We start from the raw sequence: 18,614 nt of genomic DNA on the forward strand, positions 1-18,614 counted from the left end.
GACCTGTAAACACAATAAACAATCCATTGGGGAGCTCAGCTCACCCTCCACATACTCATATCATCATAATGATAAATGGGAGCTCAGCTCCCTCATCCAGTCCATCAAACATGCATATAATAATTTTATAGGTCCACAATAATAATTTAGTTTACAGACCCAAATCGAATAAACATTTCTAACACATGCGAAAATTCTAGGAGTAAATAAAATTACACAAATATTGATAAACAACCTGCGAGGAAAGGAAGCAGGTTAACCTCAAAAATATCCTCCTGTGGCCTAGAAAAAATATTGAACAGGAGTGAGCGTTCGACTCAGAGAGTAAAATATCAATTTTAACCATAATCTCTATAACTATCTAAAACTAATGCACCCTGTAGAGTGAAATGCAACATCAACAACATTTTCATATCATAACATCAAAAAGGTAATTTGGAGCACTCACGCACCCTGTAGCATTAATCATAATATATGGGAGCTGATCCCCTATACAGCTCTCTTAAATCCAACCTGGTGCCAGCGAAGAACTCAAGCCGGACTTTCGCTTAATAAACCAAATCGAGGGTCCCAGCGAAGAACTCAAGCCGTGACTACCCCTCGAAGGATCGGGTCCCAGCGAAGAACTCAAACCGTGACTACCCGTCTTATCCATAGTCCACACCACATCACACGCACGCCAACGCACGCACACTGCTCCAAATTACCACAACAATATCCATGGCACTTTAACAGTTACCAATGCAACATAAATCGTGCCTAGAATTTAACTACATAAATATATGCATATAAGTGATGCATGGGCATGCTTGAACATATAATAATATCGAAATTACAGTTAAAATTAATATTTTACTCACAGACTTGACGATGGTCACTGAGGCGGCTGGGTGGAGGTAGAAGGCTGTCCCGGCTCACCTGACAATTTTATTACAACCATTTAATAAATTTGACTCAATACAAACAAAGAAAAAGACCAATACGTCCTAAGTCGTGCCGAAAATCCGGCAGAGTCTCCCCTATACCTAAGACCTACCCAACCTGCAAAAGGGCTCAAAACACACTTCTATATTCACAATCCATATGTCCACAACTCAATCACATCACACAGCCCCTCCTGGGCCCACCAAATCAATCATCCATCACAACATGTAAAATTTCAATTTAGTCCCTATAATTGACCATTTTTGCAAAAACTGTCCAAATAAGCTCTAAAAATTCTAAAACTTTGCCTCGCGGTCCTTAGCAATATTACTAAGCTATTGCAAAAAGAATCATAATTTTCTAAGCTACCACGAATATTTTATGGATTTTTAATCCTATTTAAGCACTAGAAAATTACGAAAAAGCAAGGTTCGGGTTTACCTTTGCCAATTCCGACTTCGGGAACGCGCTCGGGACGTCTGACAATGGGGGGCTAGCCAAAACCTCGGTCCAATTCGGAGACTTTTCCGGTAACAGGTCTGTCTGGCCGGAATTTCGCAGATCCGGACAACTGTCGAATTTCCGCGAATTGAAGATACCTACACGAAGCCCAATAATAATATATAAAAAATCAGGGGTGTTACAACAATTGATAACCTCACGTACTCTACTATGAGATTTGCAGGGAATGTCTTGGAGAAAAGGGGGTAGGGGTGAAAACCCGAAAGGGCATCCAAAAAAAAAAAATAAAAAACTAGAGGTGAAAACCCGGAAGGGCGCTTCTAGTCATATAGACGAAGGGGAAGTGAAAACCCGCAAGGGCACTTTTTGGGAGAAAGTCGAAAAAAACAGAAATGGGGCATTGGAAGAAATGAGGCCATAGGTCAAGTCTTGCAACTCGTCCTCCATTCATCATCGGCCTTAAGGATTCTGTTAAGTACACTTCATTGGGGAAAAACTTCTTGTGTCTGGATTAGGCTTGCTTTGTAAGTGCAATTTACATTTCCTGTTATCAACCTCTGGTTCCTTGATCTAAGTTGATTTTAATTTCCTGCAATTTACATTTCCTGTTATCAACCTCTGGTTCCTTGATCTAAGTTGATTTTAATTTCCTGCAATTTACATTTCATGTTATCAACCTCTGGTTCCTTGATCTAAGTTGATTTTAATTTCCTGCAATTTACATTTCCTGTTATCAACCTCTGGTTCCTTGATCTAAGTTGATTTTAATTTTCCTGCAATTTACATTTCCTGTTATCAACCTCTGGTTCCTTGATCTAAGTTGATTTTAATTTCCTGCAATCTACATTTCCTGTTATCAACCTCTGGTTCCTTGATCTAAGTTGATTTTATTCCTGTTATCAACCTCTGGTTCCTTGATCTAAGTTGATTTTAATTCCCTGCAATCTACATTTCCTGTTATCAACCCCTGGTTCCTTGATCTAAGTTGATTTTAATTTTTTGCAATTTACATTTCCTATTATCAACCTCTGGTTCCTTGATCTAAGTTGATTTTAATTTCCTGCAATTTACATTTCCTGTTATCAACCTCTGGTTCCTTGATCTAAGAAAGTTGATTTTAATTTCCTGCAATTTACATTTCCTGTTATCAACCTCTGGTTCCTTGATCTAAGTTGATTTTAATTTCCTGCAATTTACATTTCCTGTTATCAACCTCTGGTTCCTTGATCTAAGTTGATTTTAATTTTCCTGCAATTTACATTTCCTGTTATCAACCTCTGGTTCCTTGATCTAAGTTGATTTTAATTTCCTGCAATCTGCATTTCCTGTTATCAACCTCTGGTTCCTTGATCTAAGTTGATTTTAATTTCCTGCAATCTGCATTTCCTGTTATCAACCTCTGGTTCCTTCATCTAAGTTGATTTTAATTCCCTGCAATCTACATTTCCTGTTATCCACCTCTGGTTCCTTGATCTAAGTTGATTTTAATTCCCTGCAATCTACATTTCCTGTTATCAACCTCTGGTTCCTTGATCTAAGTTGATTTTAATTTCCTGCAATCTACATTTCCTGTTATCAACCTCTGGTTCCTTGATCTAAGTTGATTTTAATTTCATGCATTTAAATTTCCTGTTATCAAACTCTGGTTCCTTAATCTAAGTTGATTTTAATTTCATGCAATTTAAATTTTCTGTTATCAACCTCTGGTTCCTTGATTCAAGTTGATTTTCATTTTCTAATGTTTTAACTTCTGTTGCCGATCTCTAGGTCACTAACTTAGGTATGCCTTAGTTCCCTAACTTCAAACACCTAATCGTCCAAAATATGGGTCTGAATCTTTACATAATTCCTACACGGGAAAATTTTTCCCTTTGATAGAAATTATGTAAAGAGGGGCAGCTGTCGACACCATATTTTGGCCGATCCCCAGAATTAATAAACCTTGAAACCGATCCCCAGTACTAAATCTCTCTATGCTAGATAACCACATTTCCGATCTCTCCTCACAAGGAATTGAATCAATGCTAAGTCCTCACATCAGTCAAAGCCTTACCGGTCTATTAAATCACTCACCGATCTCTCAAACCCATTGTCGAATCTCCTGACCAGTCAAGTATATTCCTGATCTCTGTTGATAAACGAATTTGAACTGACACTAGATCTTTGTTACCATTTTTGTTGCCGATCTCCCTTTCAAAAGTTTAAGAATAATAAAAGGTTCTGTTCCGGTTTAATGATGATCCCGATCTTAAATGTTCAAGCCCAAATTTCTAATTTTAATCAAGTCCCGTTTAGCGTTGGTTCCCTACCGATCTCATCCTCATTGTGTTTTCCGATCTCTCACACTTAGGTTAATAATCACTTTCAGTTATTTCAACATACTCAGACAATCAAGTGTTTAAATAATTTAGAAATTTTCCGATCACAACCATTCATCGAACAAAAAAGGCATTCCATTTCATTTCATTTCAAGAATTTGTACAAGTTATTCAGCTGGAGGATCACCCCCAGCCTGATCTACATCTTGTCCGTCCCCTCTCTCACCCTCAGCCTCCTCCTCACTCTCCTCACCTTCATCATCGGGAGCCAGGTTGGCCATCCAGGAGAAGTCCTCCTCAGGGTAACGTTCTTGAGCTCAGCCAGGAGATCTCTGTGAGCATTCACATAAGCGCCGGCCACTCCAGTCACTATCTCTTCTTCTTTCACCTTGAGCTCCTCAGCAAGGTGAGCGAGTTGAGCCGCTTCATCGGCCCGGAGCGCTTGCACTTCTTCAAAAGCGTGAGCTTGCTCAGCCAGCTTGTCCTCATAGAACTTTATTCGCCCCTCAATTTGAGATATGTAGCCCTGAGCGGATGAAAGTTGAGATCGGAGGGAAGCTGCCTCATGACCCATCCTCTCGACCTCTTTACCCAGGCGATGCGCCTTCTCCCGTATGATGTCTTTGGTTCACTGTGCACTCAACGTTCAAGATCATGGATCAGGTAAAGATCTCATCAAGGTTATCCGGAGACACCTATCCCGATCTTCTCGAAGACAGATAGAGGACGCCAAGACCTTGGCGAAACCAGGGTTTTCTCGAACCGTACGATTCTTCTCCAGTGAGTGGACTAAGACTTGGGCACCGCGGGAGATAGTCCTCACGTTAGGTTGAGAAGAACCCTCTTCTGCATTCGGAGCAACTGGAGGAGGTGGAGGCAGCTCTTCCCGGCGAGGAAGGGATCGGACCACTTCTGCGATCACCGGTCCTGAAGGTTGAGACGAGCCTTGTATTTCCCCAAGCTCATGCCTGGGTGTCTGCATTTCCTCAACTCGCTTCATCTCCCGTACCTTCCGGGAGATCTCCCTCTTTCGCTTCCGGCTCTCCTTGGAGGCTTCGCCGCTGGCCATACCTGCACAAAGAAGAGGTCAGTGAGATCGCTAAGGTCCTGAGATCTGAGATGTAGAAAATACCGATGCCGAGGTCAGAGAGCTGGAGTCCGCGATCTTTGCCGGTGATCAATTCTATAGTCCAATGGTGCAGCTCGGCGGTCACTGCATCCAAGCAAGAGAACTTCTCTCTGGACGCCTGCTCCTTCAACTCCATCACAATGGCGCCCTCTTCCCTATTCAACACGAGACGCTTCGGAATTAAAGGGCCTTGGTGTAGCCAGCTACGAGGGAAACCCTCAAAGCCGTTCAGAATTTTGCTCCTTAGAATGAAGAAGCGGTTCTTAATGTGGCTTCGCCTAGAAAAATCAGTACTCGTCGTCCTTTCGATGAGTTAACCTATGCAGTTCGGCGAATACCTTAGGCGTAGGACGGAATCCCTTAGCTCGACAGAGGCCTCGAAAGGCTACTAAGATCTGCCCCGAGTTCGGGTGAACTTGAGCTATGCACACTTGGAAGAATTTTAAGACTTCCTTAAAGAAGTCGTCAAGAGGGAACCGCAGCCCGGCTTTCAACTGTTCTTCGTATACCATAATCATGTCGTTCTCTTCGAAGAAATGATCGGCCCGGAGATCGCCGTGACACCGGATAAGTTCATATGAATCGGGCTCAATGTTAGACTCTGGTGAATGATCGCAGACGTTTCTTGAAGGACCGATGGCGCTCGCCCATGGGAAGATTCTCTCTCCTCAAGAAGGCGCATGCCTTGATGATGTCACTTGTTCCCGAGCCGACGAGACTCTAGGAGGTTCGTGTCGCGCCTTGGCCCGACCACCTCTACTTCATCGATGACCACGAACTGGATGGAAGGAGGACTCGCCGCTCTCGACCTTCTAGCGCTCATTTTCAAAGGAAATAAAGAATTTAAACTAAAAGAAGGATCAAAACCCTTACCGGAGCTTGATCGGAGTCGGAAGAGCTTGAGAAAATGAGAGAATTTTGAAGTTGTTCGCGAGAAGCTGAAAATGACACAAGAGAGCAAATGGCTAACCCCCACCCCTATTTATACTCGTCCGAGCATTTAATGCTCACGGCATCCCAGGCAGTGCATCGGTCAGCGAGATCTGCCAGCTGTTTCTAACGCGTCTCATGAATATTCCGGAAATTCCATAAAGAGATCGGCTAACTAGAGATCGGCAGATTAAGATAAATCTTTTGAATTGCGGATCGGTTTAGGGTCATTTAAATTAAAGGTCAGATCGGATAAATACTTCAGAGATCGGAAAATAATTAATGCAATAATAATAAGATGATAATTGACAAATAAAATCTTTATTTCCAAAAGATCGGATTACATCATTTGGGCGATCTCTAGAGATCGGATTGCATTAAAATTGGACTACATCATTTCGGTGACCTCTAGAGATCGGATTGCATTAAAATTGGACTACATCATTTCTGTGATCTCTAGAGAGCAGATTACATTGAAAATAAAATACATCATTTGGGCGATCTCAGAGACCGGTGGAACATCCCATCTAAAGGACCTATGTCAAAGTCAACATTGTGACTGATCCAAAGGATGTCATCGACCGGAACCGAGCCGCTGTCGGAACACCCAATGTGGAGGAAAGCCGCTGTCGGAACACCCAATGTGGTGAGAAGCTAAATAAACTTGGAAGAGCAACCGCCAAGGGTCGGCGGAACATTAGTAGTCTTCTCGGCCGAAATCGGTTCGCCGATTATACCGGTCGAACGACTCGAGATCGGCACGATCAAGGTCCGCGATCTAGATCGGTTAATTGGTCCAGTTCTCTCACCATCATCAGACAAGGTTATCACAATTATTCGAGCACCGGGGTCGTAAATTTTCAGTCGGGGAATAAAGAGGTCCATCGGAAAGGGATCAACAGCCACAATCATGGCCGGAACTTCTGCCGGAGCAGCTAGAACTGGAAAGTAAGAAGGAAGAGAGGAAAATTGAATGAAGAAAGTCTCTTCTGTCAGGGGTATATATAGGGGAAAATCGGGCATTTATTGCTAAGTAAAACGGCTTGACGCCGAATCGAGGGGAATTAATGCCTTGACCGGACCGGGCCTGGTTAAGGGAAATATTGGAATAATAGAGATCGGAAGAGGGGAGACCAGTATGAAAGATCGGAGAAGGATCATGTTAAGAAGATCAGAAAGGAAGAGAGAGCAGAAAACAAAAAGAATAAGGCGCCTACCGCCGTCACCATAATCAGAGCCGAGGTAGTTAAAGCGTTGTAGGTAAAATCTCAACCGCACGCCCCAGAATCGGCCGCATTTCTGACATGCGTACGTCAGGACAGCGCTGTACATTTTAATCTCCACCGTTGATCTTACTTGTAAGGACGAGCTCGGAGCCCTCGGATCGAAGAAGAAAACGATAAGATCAGCACCTTTCACTCCCAAAATTTCTGATCACCGGACAAGAGAATTTGGGACCGCTGATTAGAAGAAGAAAATGCAAATATTCTAAAGAGGATCTCACCGTCCGCTTCGATCCTCTTTAATTCCTGAGCCTCAGATCATGTCCTTCGAAATCCTGACCCTCCATCTCCCTCAAAATAGATCCTGACCCTTCATGGGGAGCACCCGGTTCCTATAAATACCTGCATGAAAACTGTTCAAAGAAGGACGAAAAAAAGAAGGAAGTTACTATAGCGGAAGAACTCTGAAATTTAATTCAGATCGTCACTCTGCTTTCATAAGAAGAACTTTTGGAACCAGTTTTCTGAAGTATTTTCTTAAAAAGATTTTGAACACTGAAACTTTCCATTTTCACTGCTCATCATCCCGCAGCGTTCACATTTTTCAGTTCCTTGTTATCTTTATTTTCACTTCCATCGCCCATACTCAATCTCATTTAAACTCGGGTATAATTCTGACTCGATTGCATTTAGTGAAGCACTCTTTGTTCCAAGGCGAACCTTAGTCTCTCGGCTATCAACTTGCAATCTTATTGCGTTTCGTGATTCTTGGTTAGTTCACTAGAATCGACTCCTTACAGGTCAGTATTCATGTTGCCATTTTATTAAGTTTAGTTCTTGTTTTACGCATTTCCATTCTTCTTTCTTTATGTATGTTATTTTCTTTAAGTTCATATCACGCTAGAAAGATACAGAGAAAGGTTGTGCTCTAGTTTATTTCCGTATCGATACCTTTGTTAATCTTTATTATTTCTGAGCGTAAGTCATCTAGTTCCAAGCGATACATAAGTAGTTGGATGAGATGTAGGTAATGGCAACTTAAGAGTCCTTTTGAAATAATGAAAGGTCTGAATAATAAGCCTGGAAAATGGTAAAGCTGAGTCACTAGAATGACTCAGTAGGTCATGGGGTAAGACGTCATAAGACAGAGTAAAATCAAACCTTGGATAACTAAATGGAATAGATCGGCTACCAAAAATGCTGGTAAGGCGACCATATAGGAAGGTCGGAGGATTCGGTTCGGCATCCCCGCCTACCCTAAGGTACCAATAAGTTAAAGAGGTCTTGCGCACTTCGACAACTTTGAACGTCAGAACCCTTGGCCTTAGGTCCTCTCGATAGGTAAAATTTAGAGAGATCGGAAAGACCCTTATCTGACTGCCGTTTAAATAGAAGATATCAGAAAGGAGTCTTTATCCGATCCTCAACCAGAATTTCAGCAAATATTTAAAAGAGATCGGAAGAGAGTTTTTATCCGGTTCTCAAGCTTAAAAATTTTAAAGAGATCGGAGGAGAGTTCTTATCCGTTTCTCAAGCTTAAAAATTTTAATAAATATTAAAGAGATCGGAGGAGAGTTCTTATCCGTTTCTCAAGCTTAAAAATTTTAAAGAGATCGGAGGAGAGTTCTTATCCGTTTCTCAAGCTTAAAAATTTTAATAAATATTAAAGAGATCGGAGGAGAGTTCTTATCCGTTTCTCAAGCTTAAAAATTTAAATAAATATTCAAAAGAGATTGGAGGAGAGTTCTCATCCAATTCCAAAAATTGAATTCTAATAAAATAGCCCTTCAAACAAAACTAATATACAACAGTAACTCACTAAGGTTATCTCATTTACTTATGTATCTGGGTAATTCAAACTTAGTGAAAAATTAAATATTCCTTTTTGTTAAAAGGATTAACATTTTCATTCAAGCCCTCCTAACTAATTTATAAAAATACGAAGTTAAATCTACTTACCCTTATTAAGGGACGAGGTGGGGTGCCTAACACCTTCCCCACCCGTTTACGGACCCCGAACTTAGAATCTCTGTTTTGAAGTGGTTTTATTTCAATTTATCTTCACAAATGGTTTTTTTTAATTTCCCTCAAAACTAAGGTGGCGACTCCTCATTCTTTTCCACTTCGGTGAGGGTTCGTTCAGGCGACCGCAAAATCCCTTGCAACATTGCCACGAGGACACCAGGATTCAGTGGTGCAGACTTGGCAAACCTAATGAATGAGGCAGCCATTCTTGCTGGTAGGAGAGGCAAAGATGAGATCACCCTGAAAGAAATTGATGATTCAATTGATCGAATTGTGGCAGGCATGGAAGGAACCAAGATGACAGATCGAAAAAGCAAAATCCTGGTGGCTTATCATGAAATTGGGCATGCCATTTTCGCGTAGGTTCATCAAAACACCTTCCTTTATATCTTAAACATGCTTAAATCTTCTCTTTTTAGATCAGTCAATCTTAATAGACCTTTAAACTTTGTCGTTTACAGGACACTAACTCCAGGTCATGATCCAGTTCAGAAAGCGACTCTAATCCCACGAGGCCAGGCCCGAGGACTAACATGGTTTATACCAGGTGAAGATCCAGCTCTCATCTCCAAGCAACCGTTATTTGCTCGGATAGTTGGAGGACTTGGGCGTAGAGCAGCAGAGGAAGTGATTTTTGGTGAATCAGAAATCACTACTGGTGCTGCAGGGGACCCGCAACAATCACTCAAATTGCTAGACAGGTATATGCATTTTACAATAAAATAAAGATCTTAAAACAAGGAAAATATGCTGCTATCTTCAACTTATACTAAAAAAATCTTGTTTCCTTACAGATGGTTACAATGTTTGGCATGTCCGAGATCGGGCCAGGGGCACTGACAGATCCAGCAGTACAAAGCAGTGATGTTGTACTAAGGATGCTGGCTAGAAATTCTATGTCCGAAAAACTTGCAGAGGATATTGATTCATCGGTTCGAAACATAATTGAAAGAGCATATGAGATTGCAAACTAACATGTAAGGAATAATCGAGAGGCCATTGATAAACTAGTGGAGGTGGTTCTGGAGAGGGAAACCCTTTCTGGGGATGAGTTCAGGGCAATCCTGTCAGAATTTACTGATACTTCCATAGACAAAGTATATAGGATTTCTGTGCGTGAAATGATCAAAGCCTAGAACCCATTTAGATTGTCATACTGTAACTAACAATTACAAGAAGTAAAGCAATAGAAAATTTCCTTATATTAATTTTATACTTGGCATCAAATCAAATGCATTATTTAATTAAACACTCACAGCTCCATTATTATGGACGAAAGCTCTTTCCATGCACTTTAATCAAACAGTGATTAAAAGCTTTTAAATCTAGTTCCGCATTTTGGAGGAAATCATAGAGCTAGTCTAGAGAGGAGGAAAAATCCAGGAGCGAATTGGGATGTGTTTACAAATTCCAGCATAATCAAACTAATGGGGCTTTAACAAATAATAATAATAATAATAATAATAATAATAATACTCCCTTTATCTCATTTCAAGGGTTATTTAAAATTTTTTTTTTTCACACTTTATTTATTGTTTTAAAAAATTTTAATTTTTTTAACTTTATTTTTATCTATTACTATTTTTAATACATTTATTTTTTTTATCAAATTTTCTATAAGGTTCTTTAATAAATTATTAACTTTTTTTATAAAAATAAAATTGTGTAATAATTTCCTTAATTTTCTTTAAAAAAAAACATTAGAAGTTATTTGAAATGGGATGAAATTAAGAGAGATGATTTATCATACTTCCTTATGCATGCGCATTATTATTATTATTATTATTATTATTATTATACTTAAGGAACAAAATGACTACGATATAAAAAAAATTGACATGGTTCGGCTTCCTGCCCAATCTTTCACTCCAAACGGTAATTCATATTTCCTCTCTACAAAACACCAATGCCTCTCTCTCCTGAAACTCTGCTCCTCAATCAAACATCTCTATCAAATCCATGCTCAGATACAAGTTTCTGGTCTCCAACAAGACAACTTCCTCATATCTCAACTCATTCGGTTCTCTTCTTTGTCTCCGTCAAACCACTTGAGTTATGCCCAGTCCCTGCTTTATCACTCTGTTAACTCACTGCCACCATCTTCTTGGAACATTCTCATTAGAGGCTATGCTGCTACTAATACCCCAAGAGAGGCCATATGGGTCTTTCACAGAATGCGAAAACAAGGAATTAGACCCAATAACCTGACCTTCCCTTTTCTTCTCAAAGCATGTTCTACGTGTTTTGCAATCAAAGAAGGGAAACAAGTACATTTAGATCTTATTAAGCATGGTTTGGATTGTGATGTGTATGTCAACAATAATTTGGTCCATTTTTATGGATCATGCAAGAAGATTTTGGATGCATGTAAGGTGTTCGATCAAATGTGTGTTAGAACCGTGGTTTCATGGAATGCTGTGATTACTAGTTGTGTTGAGAGTTTGTGGATGGGAGACGCAATTGGATATTTTGTGAAAATGATGGATTTTGGGTTTGAGCCTGATGAGACGACGATGGTGCTTATGCTTGCAGTCTGCGCTGAAATGGGGAACTTGAGTTTAGGCAGATGGATTCATTCTCAAGTGATTCAGAGAGGGTTAGTACTGAATTATCAATTGGGTACCGCCCTTGTTGATATGTACGCAAAAAGTGGAGCTATTTGTTATGCTAGGCTAGTTTTTGATAGAGTAAAGGAGAAAAATGTGTGGACATGGAGTGCAATGATTTTGGGTCTAGCTCAGCACGGATTTGCCAAAGAGGGCCTTGAACTTTTCCTTGAGATGATGACGAGCTCTTCCATACGGCCAAATTACGTCACGTTTCTTGGGGTTCTTTGTGCCTGTAGCCATGCTGGTTTGGTAGATGATGGGTTTCAGTATTTTCATGAAATGGAGCATAGGTACAAAATCAAACCGATGATGGTACATTACGGTGCCATGGTTGATATCTTAGGTCGTGCTGGCCGTCTGAAAGAGGCTTATGACTTCATTATGAGCATGCCTTTCCAGCCTGATCCAATTGTGTGGAGAACATTGCTCAGTGCCTGCAATGTTCACGATGTTAACAACAATAATGGAGTAGCAGATAAGGTGAGACAGAAGTTGCTTGACCTGGAGCCAAGGAGAAGTGGGAATTTTGTGATGGTTGCAAACATGTATGCTGATGCTGGGATGTGGGAAAAAGCAGCAAATTTCAGGAGGCTGATGAGAGATGGTGGCTTGAAGAAGAAGGGCGGAGAGAGTTGTGTAGAATTAGCTGGCTCCATCCATCGGTTCTTTACTGGATGGGACTGTCATGATGACAAGGAAAGTATCTACCAGTTGCTAGTTGTACTAAACTTGCACATGCAGACGATTAACTTATTGTGATTGAAATTTCTTATCATTTGTTATTATTTAGTGCAGTTTGACATTCTCATTAATTTTGCGCTGTATGTCTTTTCCGGGTTTTTTTTTTTACGTTCAAAACAATAAAAATTAATGCGGCAGCAAGTATTTCCTTGCAAGGAAGATCTTCTTCTTCTTCTTCTTCTTAACTGAGGTGACAGATGAGTTGATAGAAGAACTGTTCATCTGTCCTCTTCTTTAATAAAGTTAATTTATTCCACAAGCAAAAGGAAAATTGAAGTCTGTGGCTGCCCATATGTATACAAAAACTTTTTGTTCTGGATAGGAATTGTTTCGAAAGAAAGCTTTGAGATTTACACCGTGTTTTGATAGGAAGAAAAAAAAAAAAAAAAGTAGAGGGAGGGGAAGGAAAATAAGTAGGGAAAAATAATTTTGAAAATATATTTTTTGTTTTGATAAGAGAAGGAAAATGAAGAAGAGAAGGAAAATAAGTTTTATTTATTTTTAGTTATTTTCTCTTCAAATTGAAGAGAAAATAAGAATTTAAAAAAAAATATTAGACTTTAGTGTCAACTTTTATTTTATTTTATTTTATTTTGTCATTCAAACACAAACACAAAAAGAAAAAAATAAAGAATAAAAAATAAAAAAATATTTTCTTTCTTTTGTTTTCTTTCCTCTCCTAAAATTTATCCAGTGTTAGTTTAAAAAAAACCCACAAACTTTGATATCTTAATTTTAGTTATTTTTATTTTCTTCATTTATTTGGTAATTAAAGGACCAGTTAAATTTAAAGCCTTAGATTTGTGCATGGAAGGCAATTAGCAGGGTACATTATTTACAATATTATATCAAACTTCCAGTTGCATTGCACGGTTGATAAATTCATCTCAGCCTTATCATACAAGCGAAAATGTATACAAGCTTACACAATAAATAAACCGGGAATTATGAATCTAGTTTCAACACCTAGAATACCATTAGCATCAAAAAAATTACAAATTTAGTTATTGGACTTGTAGCTCTGTGATAAAGTGACTGCCTTGTCATATGAGAGTTGAAACAGTCAAATGTCCGCATCTCCCTTCCATTTTAAGAAACTTCTAATAAAAAATTATCATTATGCTTTAGCTGATTATTACAAATGGCCTACAATTTGCAATAGAGCGGTGTAAGTACCAAATATTGTGACTGCGACACCCAATACAACAATTCCCCCAATTACCACCACTTCCAATCCAAGTCTCCTGTAAGTGCCTGAAATCTTCAAGTAACATAAACACGGAAGTATGATTGAAGCTGTGACACTTAAGAATGCTCCAACCAGGGACATGAGATAACCAAAGAAAGGGACAGCCAAGGCTACAATTACAGTGCTGATCAATAAAGCAGTACTGATGAAAATGTTTAAGGGTTTCTTGTTGCAGTACCATGGAAACCAATTCTTGGTAGCATTCACTATTGGTGTAACCATCAATGCATATTTTGATATGGGATTGACCAGGGTAGTGTATATTGCGACTCTTGAGCTTAACTTTCCGATGGGGAGGTTTAGTGTTACCTGCGATTGAACCTCAGACCCGAACATCGAGTATCCTATAACTGCCATTGATGCATAACTGAAGGTACATAAAATGAAGCAAATAAGCAGGACCTGCAATGAAAGTTAAATGCAAAGTTCAGTGACCTCGGAATGTCAAGTGGGGAAACCATCTAAGGGGAAAAAAGATCAAATCTTGATAGGAACTTACATTAGAGAATTGATGCTTCTTTTCCATAGAGGTGTACAGGGTGGGGAACACTGGATGCGCACAGTAACAGAAGGCATATAAGCTAACAGCAGTAGGGATTCCACCCCAGTTTAGCAGCATTCCCGTTTCATGAAATCCAGTTCCATCAAAAGCTCCAGCCCAGAAAATTGAAACAAGAATTATTGCAGAAGCCAAAACCCCACTAGCAGAGATGTAAGAAAGGATGCTCAAATTATCCAACCAAACCGTAGGTAAGATAATAAGAGCAACAATTATAACAAAGGTTTGTCTTCCACTTATGTGGAATCCTGCCATTTCAAGTTCCGCGCTAGGAAACAAGTTATGCAAGTTATCCCCCTCTAGAATCAGGAAACCAGTGGCGACTAAGTAGAGCTCCATATACATGAAAATTGATATCAAAACTCTTCCTTTGTTTCCAAAAGCACGATGACCTATGTCAGGATAAGTTCTGATATTTGAATCCGCTTCCATACACCTTTTAATCAGTAAACCTGAGTAAAAGGCTGCAATGGCAATTATAAAGAGAAGGATCAAGCTCAGCCATCCTCCTGATGATACTGCATATGGGGTCGAAAGTATACCAACTCCTGAAGAAAAATTGCTAGCTAGAGTTAGCCCTAAACAGATCAATCGTGGAAATTTTCAAAATAAAAAATGATTCGAGAAAATCCCACTAGTTTGGTCAATGACAACCCAGCATGAACAAAAAATGATGTAAAAACTGTGAAAAGAAAAAGAATTTAAGTTAGCTAAAGCAGAACCTGACAAAGCATTCAATCCATTGACAATGGTCTTGAAGGAAGAGGTTGTTCCTTTGCTATAATGAGTGTAATTAGACTCTAAATCTTCATGTCTTAAACTTTGTTCCTTCTCATCAACGATAAGAGGCGCAGTCAATGACCCATGTTGAGGCATGGCCATATGGCAGACCGCAGAGGCACAGAGAGAGCGAGAGAGAGAGGGAGAGAGAAGCGCAACTAGACACAGATAAGCAACTGACAAGAAAATGATCTGACGAGAAATCAACTGGATATCTTCAAAGAATTGGTAGAAGATAATTCTAATAAAAAAAATAAGGGAGCGGCTGATTTGGTTGACCAAAGAAAAACAAGAAAGAGTTTTTGCCCCTTTAGAGGATTGCAATGTCTTTGAACACTAGACTTTATATATAAAACATTTTGGACGGTCAATACAGTAATCATTACATTGCATTTTAAAGGTGCAAACTTAATGCATCACGTTTTTTTTGGATCCTACTGTACTGGTGGTTCACATGTTGTAAATGTAATTTTTGCAAATTTATTAGACCTTATATATCGTACTGGTTGTTCACATGTTGTAAGCGTGTTTGCTTCAACCACCAGTACGATAACAACGTGTGCATTAATTTTCATGATTCCATCTATTGATTAAAAATCCCCTTTTTTTTTTTTGTTTTTGTTAAATCCATCACCTAAAAAAATTCCCATCTAATCAATAACACATTTTCTAGTTATTATTATTACAAACAATTTAATCAAAATTTTTTAATAATATATAAACAGTAATTTATATAAATGAATTCACCAAATCAAGAAAAAAAAATTAATATATATGAAAGTCTTAAGAAAATGAATCAAATTTATTTTATTCTTAAAACTTAATCAAAAAAGAAAAAGTGTTTACGGTAGTACAAGAAATATATTATCTCTATTCAAAATTAATTTAAGACATTAGCACACCCTTTCATAATTAGAGCATAAAATATTTATAAAAAATTTAAATATTGATCAAAAAATTCTGATATTATCTTTAATAAATTATTCAAATTTAACCCACTATAAAAAAATAAGCTCAAGAAAAGGGAATGACTATATTCAAAACCAAAATTAGGCGTTAGGATATTTCAAATAAGATTTAATTTTCAAAAAATAAAAATTTAAAAACGTGCATTTATTGACTAAAATATCTAAATGATGTCAAAATAATTGTTTTAATACACATTTATTTTCCCATGCCCACAAGGAAGGTGCTAGAATATCATGTTCCATTTCATGCCCATGTCTGGCGTCTCCGTCTTTTAATTTGCTTCTCCTACCACTTTCCACGAGTCGGCTTTTTTTGTTTTTTTTTTTTTTTTTTTAACACGCCAGCACCACAGGTTTGCGCTAACTCATGGTTGGAGACTAAATTCTCTAACTTCTTCAGATTTTAAAATTTTTAATTTTTAATCATTTTTTTAATAAAATTTAAATTTAAAATCTTACAATTTTAAAGAGGAATTTGATACTCAGTAAGTTAAATATTTTCAAAAAAATTTTTTAATTGTGATAATAATTTAATTATTAATAGTGGTTAAATTATTATTTTTTTAATAATATTTTTAATTTAAAAAATTAATTTTCTATTTAAATATAAAAATTAATAAAAAATAATTAAATTAAAATATTGAACAATAAGTTTGGATGCCAAATGAGTCTCATTTGATGATATGATAAAAATAGATAAATTGCTGTTAAAAAAAATTATTTTTTTAAATATATTAATTAAAAAAATTAAAAAATAATTTAAAATTAAATTTAATAAATTTTAATTTAAAAATATTAAAATAATAAAATTATTTTTTAATTGTTTTTTTAATAATATTTAAAATAATATTTTTATTAAAAAAACAATTTGAATCTCCAAAACTCAATACCAAGTAAGAACTAAGAGCAAAAAGCCTAAACATACTTTGTGGGTGCGAAAGGTGCATTATAGAAAAGGAATGCAAGTTGATGACTCATTTGTAGTGGGCAAACTAAGATAAATATAATTTTGTTAATAATGCCACGCCTAGAGAAGTGCTACAAAGTAAGATTAGCTCATTGATTAGCCCAACAAAAAAAAAAGGTGCAATTGACAACTCCAAGAGCTGGCGACTACTCTACCCAACCCAGATACAAGGTCCAAGTCTAAAGGCAGGGACACTTCTACCATTGTCTGCGAGGCTGCCGTACGTACTCTGGGCCTTCCTCGTAAACGAGACATCAAGAAGACTCGTCAAACCCAGATCTTCAACACACCTGATTTAGATAGGCATATAACTCCTCCTAAGAGCCAAACCACAAGGATGAGTTATTGGACATCATGGGAAAAATCATTGACGCTTTGCATCAGCACTACATCAAGCAAAGAATTTGATAATCGGTCTTTTCAGAGATTCATTTGCACCCTTCAGGCTTATCTTCTATATCGCATCCCGCGAGCTATTACCTCACTAGATAATTGGTTTCAGGATGCGAGTTATTACCTTACTAGATAATTGGTTCCATACTATATCAGAAATACGAAGCACACACAGACGCAGAAAACTTTCAAAGCACACCTCCAACACTCGTAACTACTAAAAATACACATGCAGCCAAGCTATCAGGTTGTTCAAGTCCAATTGAAATTCCTCACCGATGTATGCTCTAGGTCAGCAAAAGCACCAAAAATTCATATTTACACTAACCCAAAAAGGGATGGGGACGATTTACTATGGGGCTGAGGAGGAGGCCCCCCTAGCTTTAAAGGACAAATGAAGCTGCAAATAAATAAATAAAGACTAAACCCTAGACCTAGAAAAACGAAGAACATAAAGAAGTTTCTCTTTCTAAAGCTTAAAGAGAGATGGAAGGAGAGAGTTTCCCTCGGTACCTATCCTCTTAAATATGAGTGTCATATACACACATATATTTCCAAGAAGAAAGATTGGCTGGAGAAAAATGGAACAAAGCTTGAGACCAGAACTTTTGACTAATGTTTAAAAAAATTTATTTTTAAGTTTTTATACCATTTAATTAATAATTTTTGTTTAAATCTAAATAAGCTTAATTTTTTATAAAAGAATTAGAATAATACTTTTTAATAATTTTAAATAAAGTATATCAATATTTTATTACTAAAAATTAATAAATTATTATTTTAGTTTTTTTTCAAAAAATTGGGTATACTTAAACAAAAAGTTGTAAATAAAAAATAAAAAGTTGTGAATTGATGGATTAATTATTTAAAAAATATAAAAAATATTTATAATTGTAGTGTGAATTTAAAACTATTTATAAAAGTAGTGTTTGCTTACAAAAATGTGAACGATAAGAGAGGTTTCAAAGAAAAGTTTATAACAAAGAAAGTATTACTCTCAATAGAAATTTTAAGTGCATGAAAACTTGTGTCAGAGGCTCTACAGATAATATTTCTTTACTTTTAAAAATGTCACTACAAATAGACTTTTATTTAACACATCAAATCGTCAATTTTTTGATACAATGTAAGGTTAATGCTCTTAAAAATGCCACGGGAGCAACTTTTTCAGAGTCACAACATATCACTCCCTACAACTTTTATACGCCTAATATGATACGATCATTGGAGAGTGATTGGAGAGAGAATGGTTTATGAAAATGCCATTGGGAGATAATATTTTCATAAGCATATGAAAATGCCACTCTCAATGGCATTTTTAGTGGCTCTTTCAATTT

At 37.5% G+C, this 18,614-nt stretch overlaps 2 protein-coding genes and 1 pseudogene across 2 annotated transcripts; 2 read left to right on the forward strand and 1 right to left on the reverse strand.

The window, feature by feature from the left end:
- The first annotated feature begins 9,133 nt into the window (after positions 1-9,133).
- On the forward strand, positions 9,134-10,224 carry LOC110665255 (ATP-dependent zinc metalloprotease FTSH 6, chloroplastic-like; annotated as a pseudogene).
- Positions 10,225-10,791: 567 nt separating this feature from the next.
- Positions 10,792-12,520, forward strand: LOC110665253 (pentatricopeptide repeat-containing protein At2g36730). Its single transcript, XM_021825285.2, has one exon. The coding sequence runs from the start codon at positions 10,850-10,852 to the stop codon at positions 12,377-12,379; it is 1,530 nt and encodes a 509-aa protein (XP_021680977.1). The 5' UTR covers positions 10,792-10,849; the 3' UTR covers positions 12,380-12,520.
- A 714-nt stretch (positions 12,521-13,234) lies between these two features.
- Positions 13,235-15,282, reverse strand: LOC110665254 (amino acid transporter AVT1I). The gene is made up of 3 exons (XM_021825286.2): positions 14,892-15,282; positions 14,110-14,717; positions 13,235-14,012 (listed from the first exon to the last, which is right to left on the reverse strand). The coding sequence occupies exons 1-3, from the start codon at positions 15,049-15,051 to the stop codon at positions 13,497-13,499; spliced, it is 1,284 nt and encodes a 427-aa protein (XP_021680978.2). The 5' UTR covers positions 15,052-15,282; the 3' UTR covers positions 13,235-13,496.
- Between the last annotated feature and the right edge of the window lie 3,332 nt (positions 15,283-18,614).

The sequence above is a fragment of the Hevea brasiliensis genome, chromosome 16 (assembly GCF_030052815.1).
Source record: "Hevea brasiliensis isolate MT/VB/25A 57/8 chromosome 16, ASM3005281v1, whole genome shotgun sequence".
Lineage (NCBI taxonomy): Eukaryota > Viridiplantae > Streptophyta > Magnoliopsida > Malpighiales > Euphorbiaceae > Hevea > Hevea brasiliensis.

Excerpts from the sequence above, each read along its gene's own strand:
- LOC110665254 (XM_021825286.2), bottom strand. The coding sequence starts at position 15,051 with ATGGCCATGCCTCAACATGGGTCATTGACTGCGCCTCTTATCGTTGAT. Across the intron at positions 14,718-14,891 it reads TGGATTGAATGCTTTGTCAG|GAGTTGGTATACTTTCGACC; the intron begins GTTCTGCTTTAG and ends ATTTTTCTTCAG. Across the intron at positions 14,013-14,109 it reads AGAAGCATCAATTCTCTAAT|GTCCTGCTTATTTGCTTCAT; the intron begins GTAAGTTCCTAT and ends CTTTCATTGCAG.
- LOC110665253 (XM_021825285.2), top strand. The coding sequence starts at position 10,850 with ATGGTTCGGCTTCCTGCCCAATCTTTCACTCCAAACGGTAATTCATAT.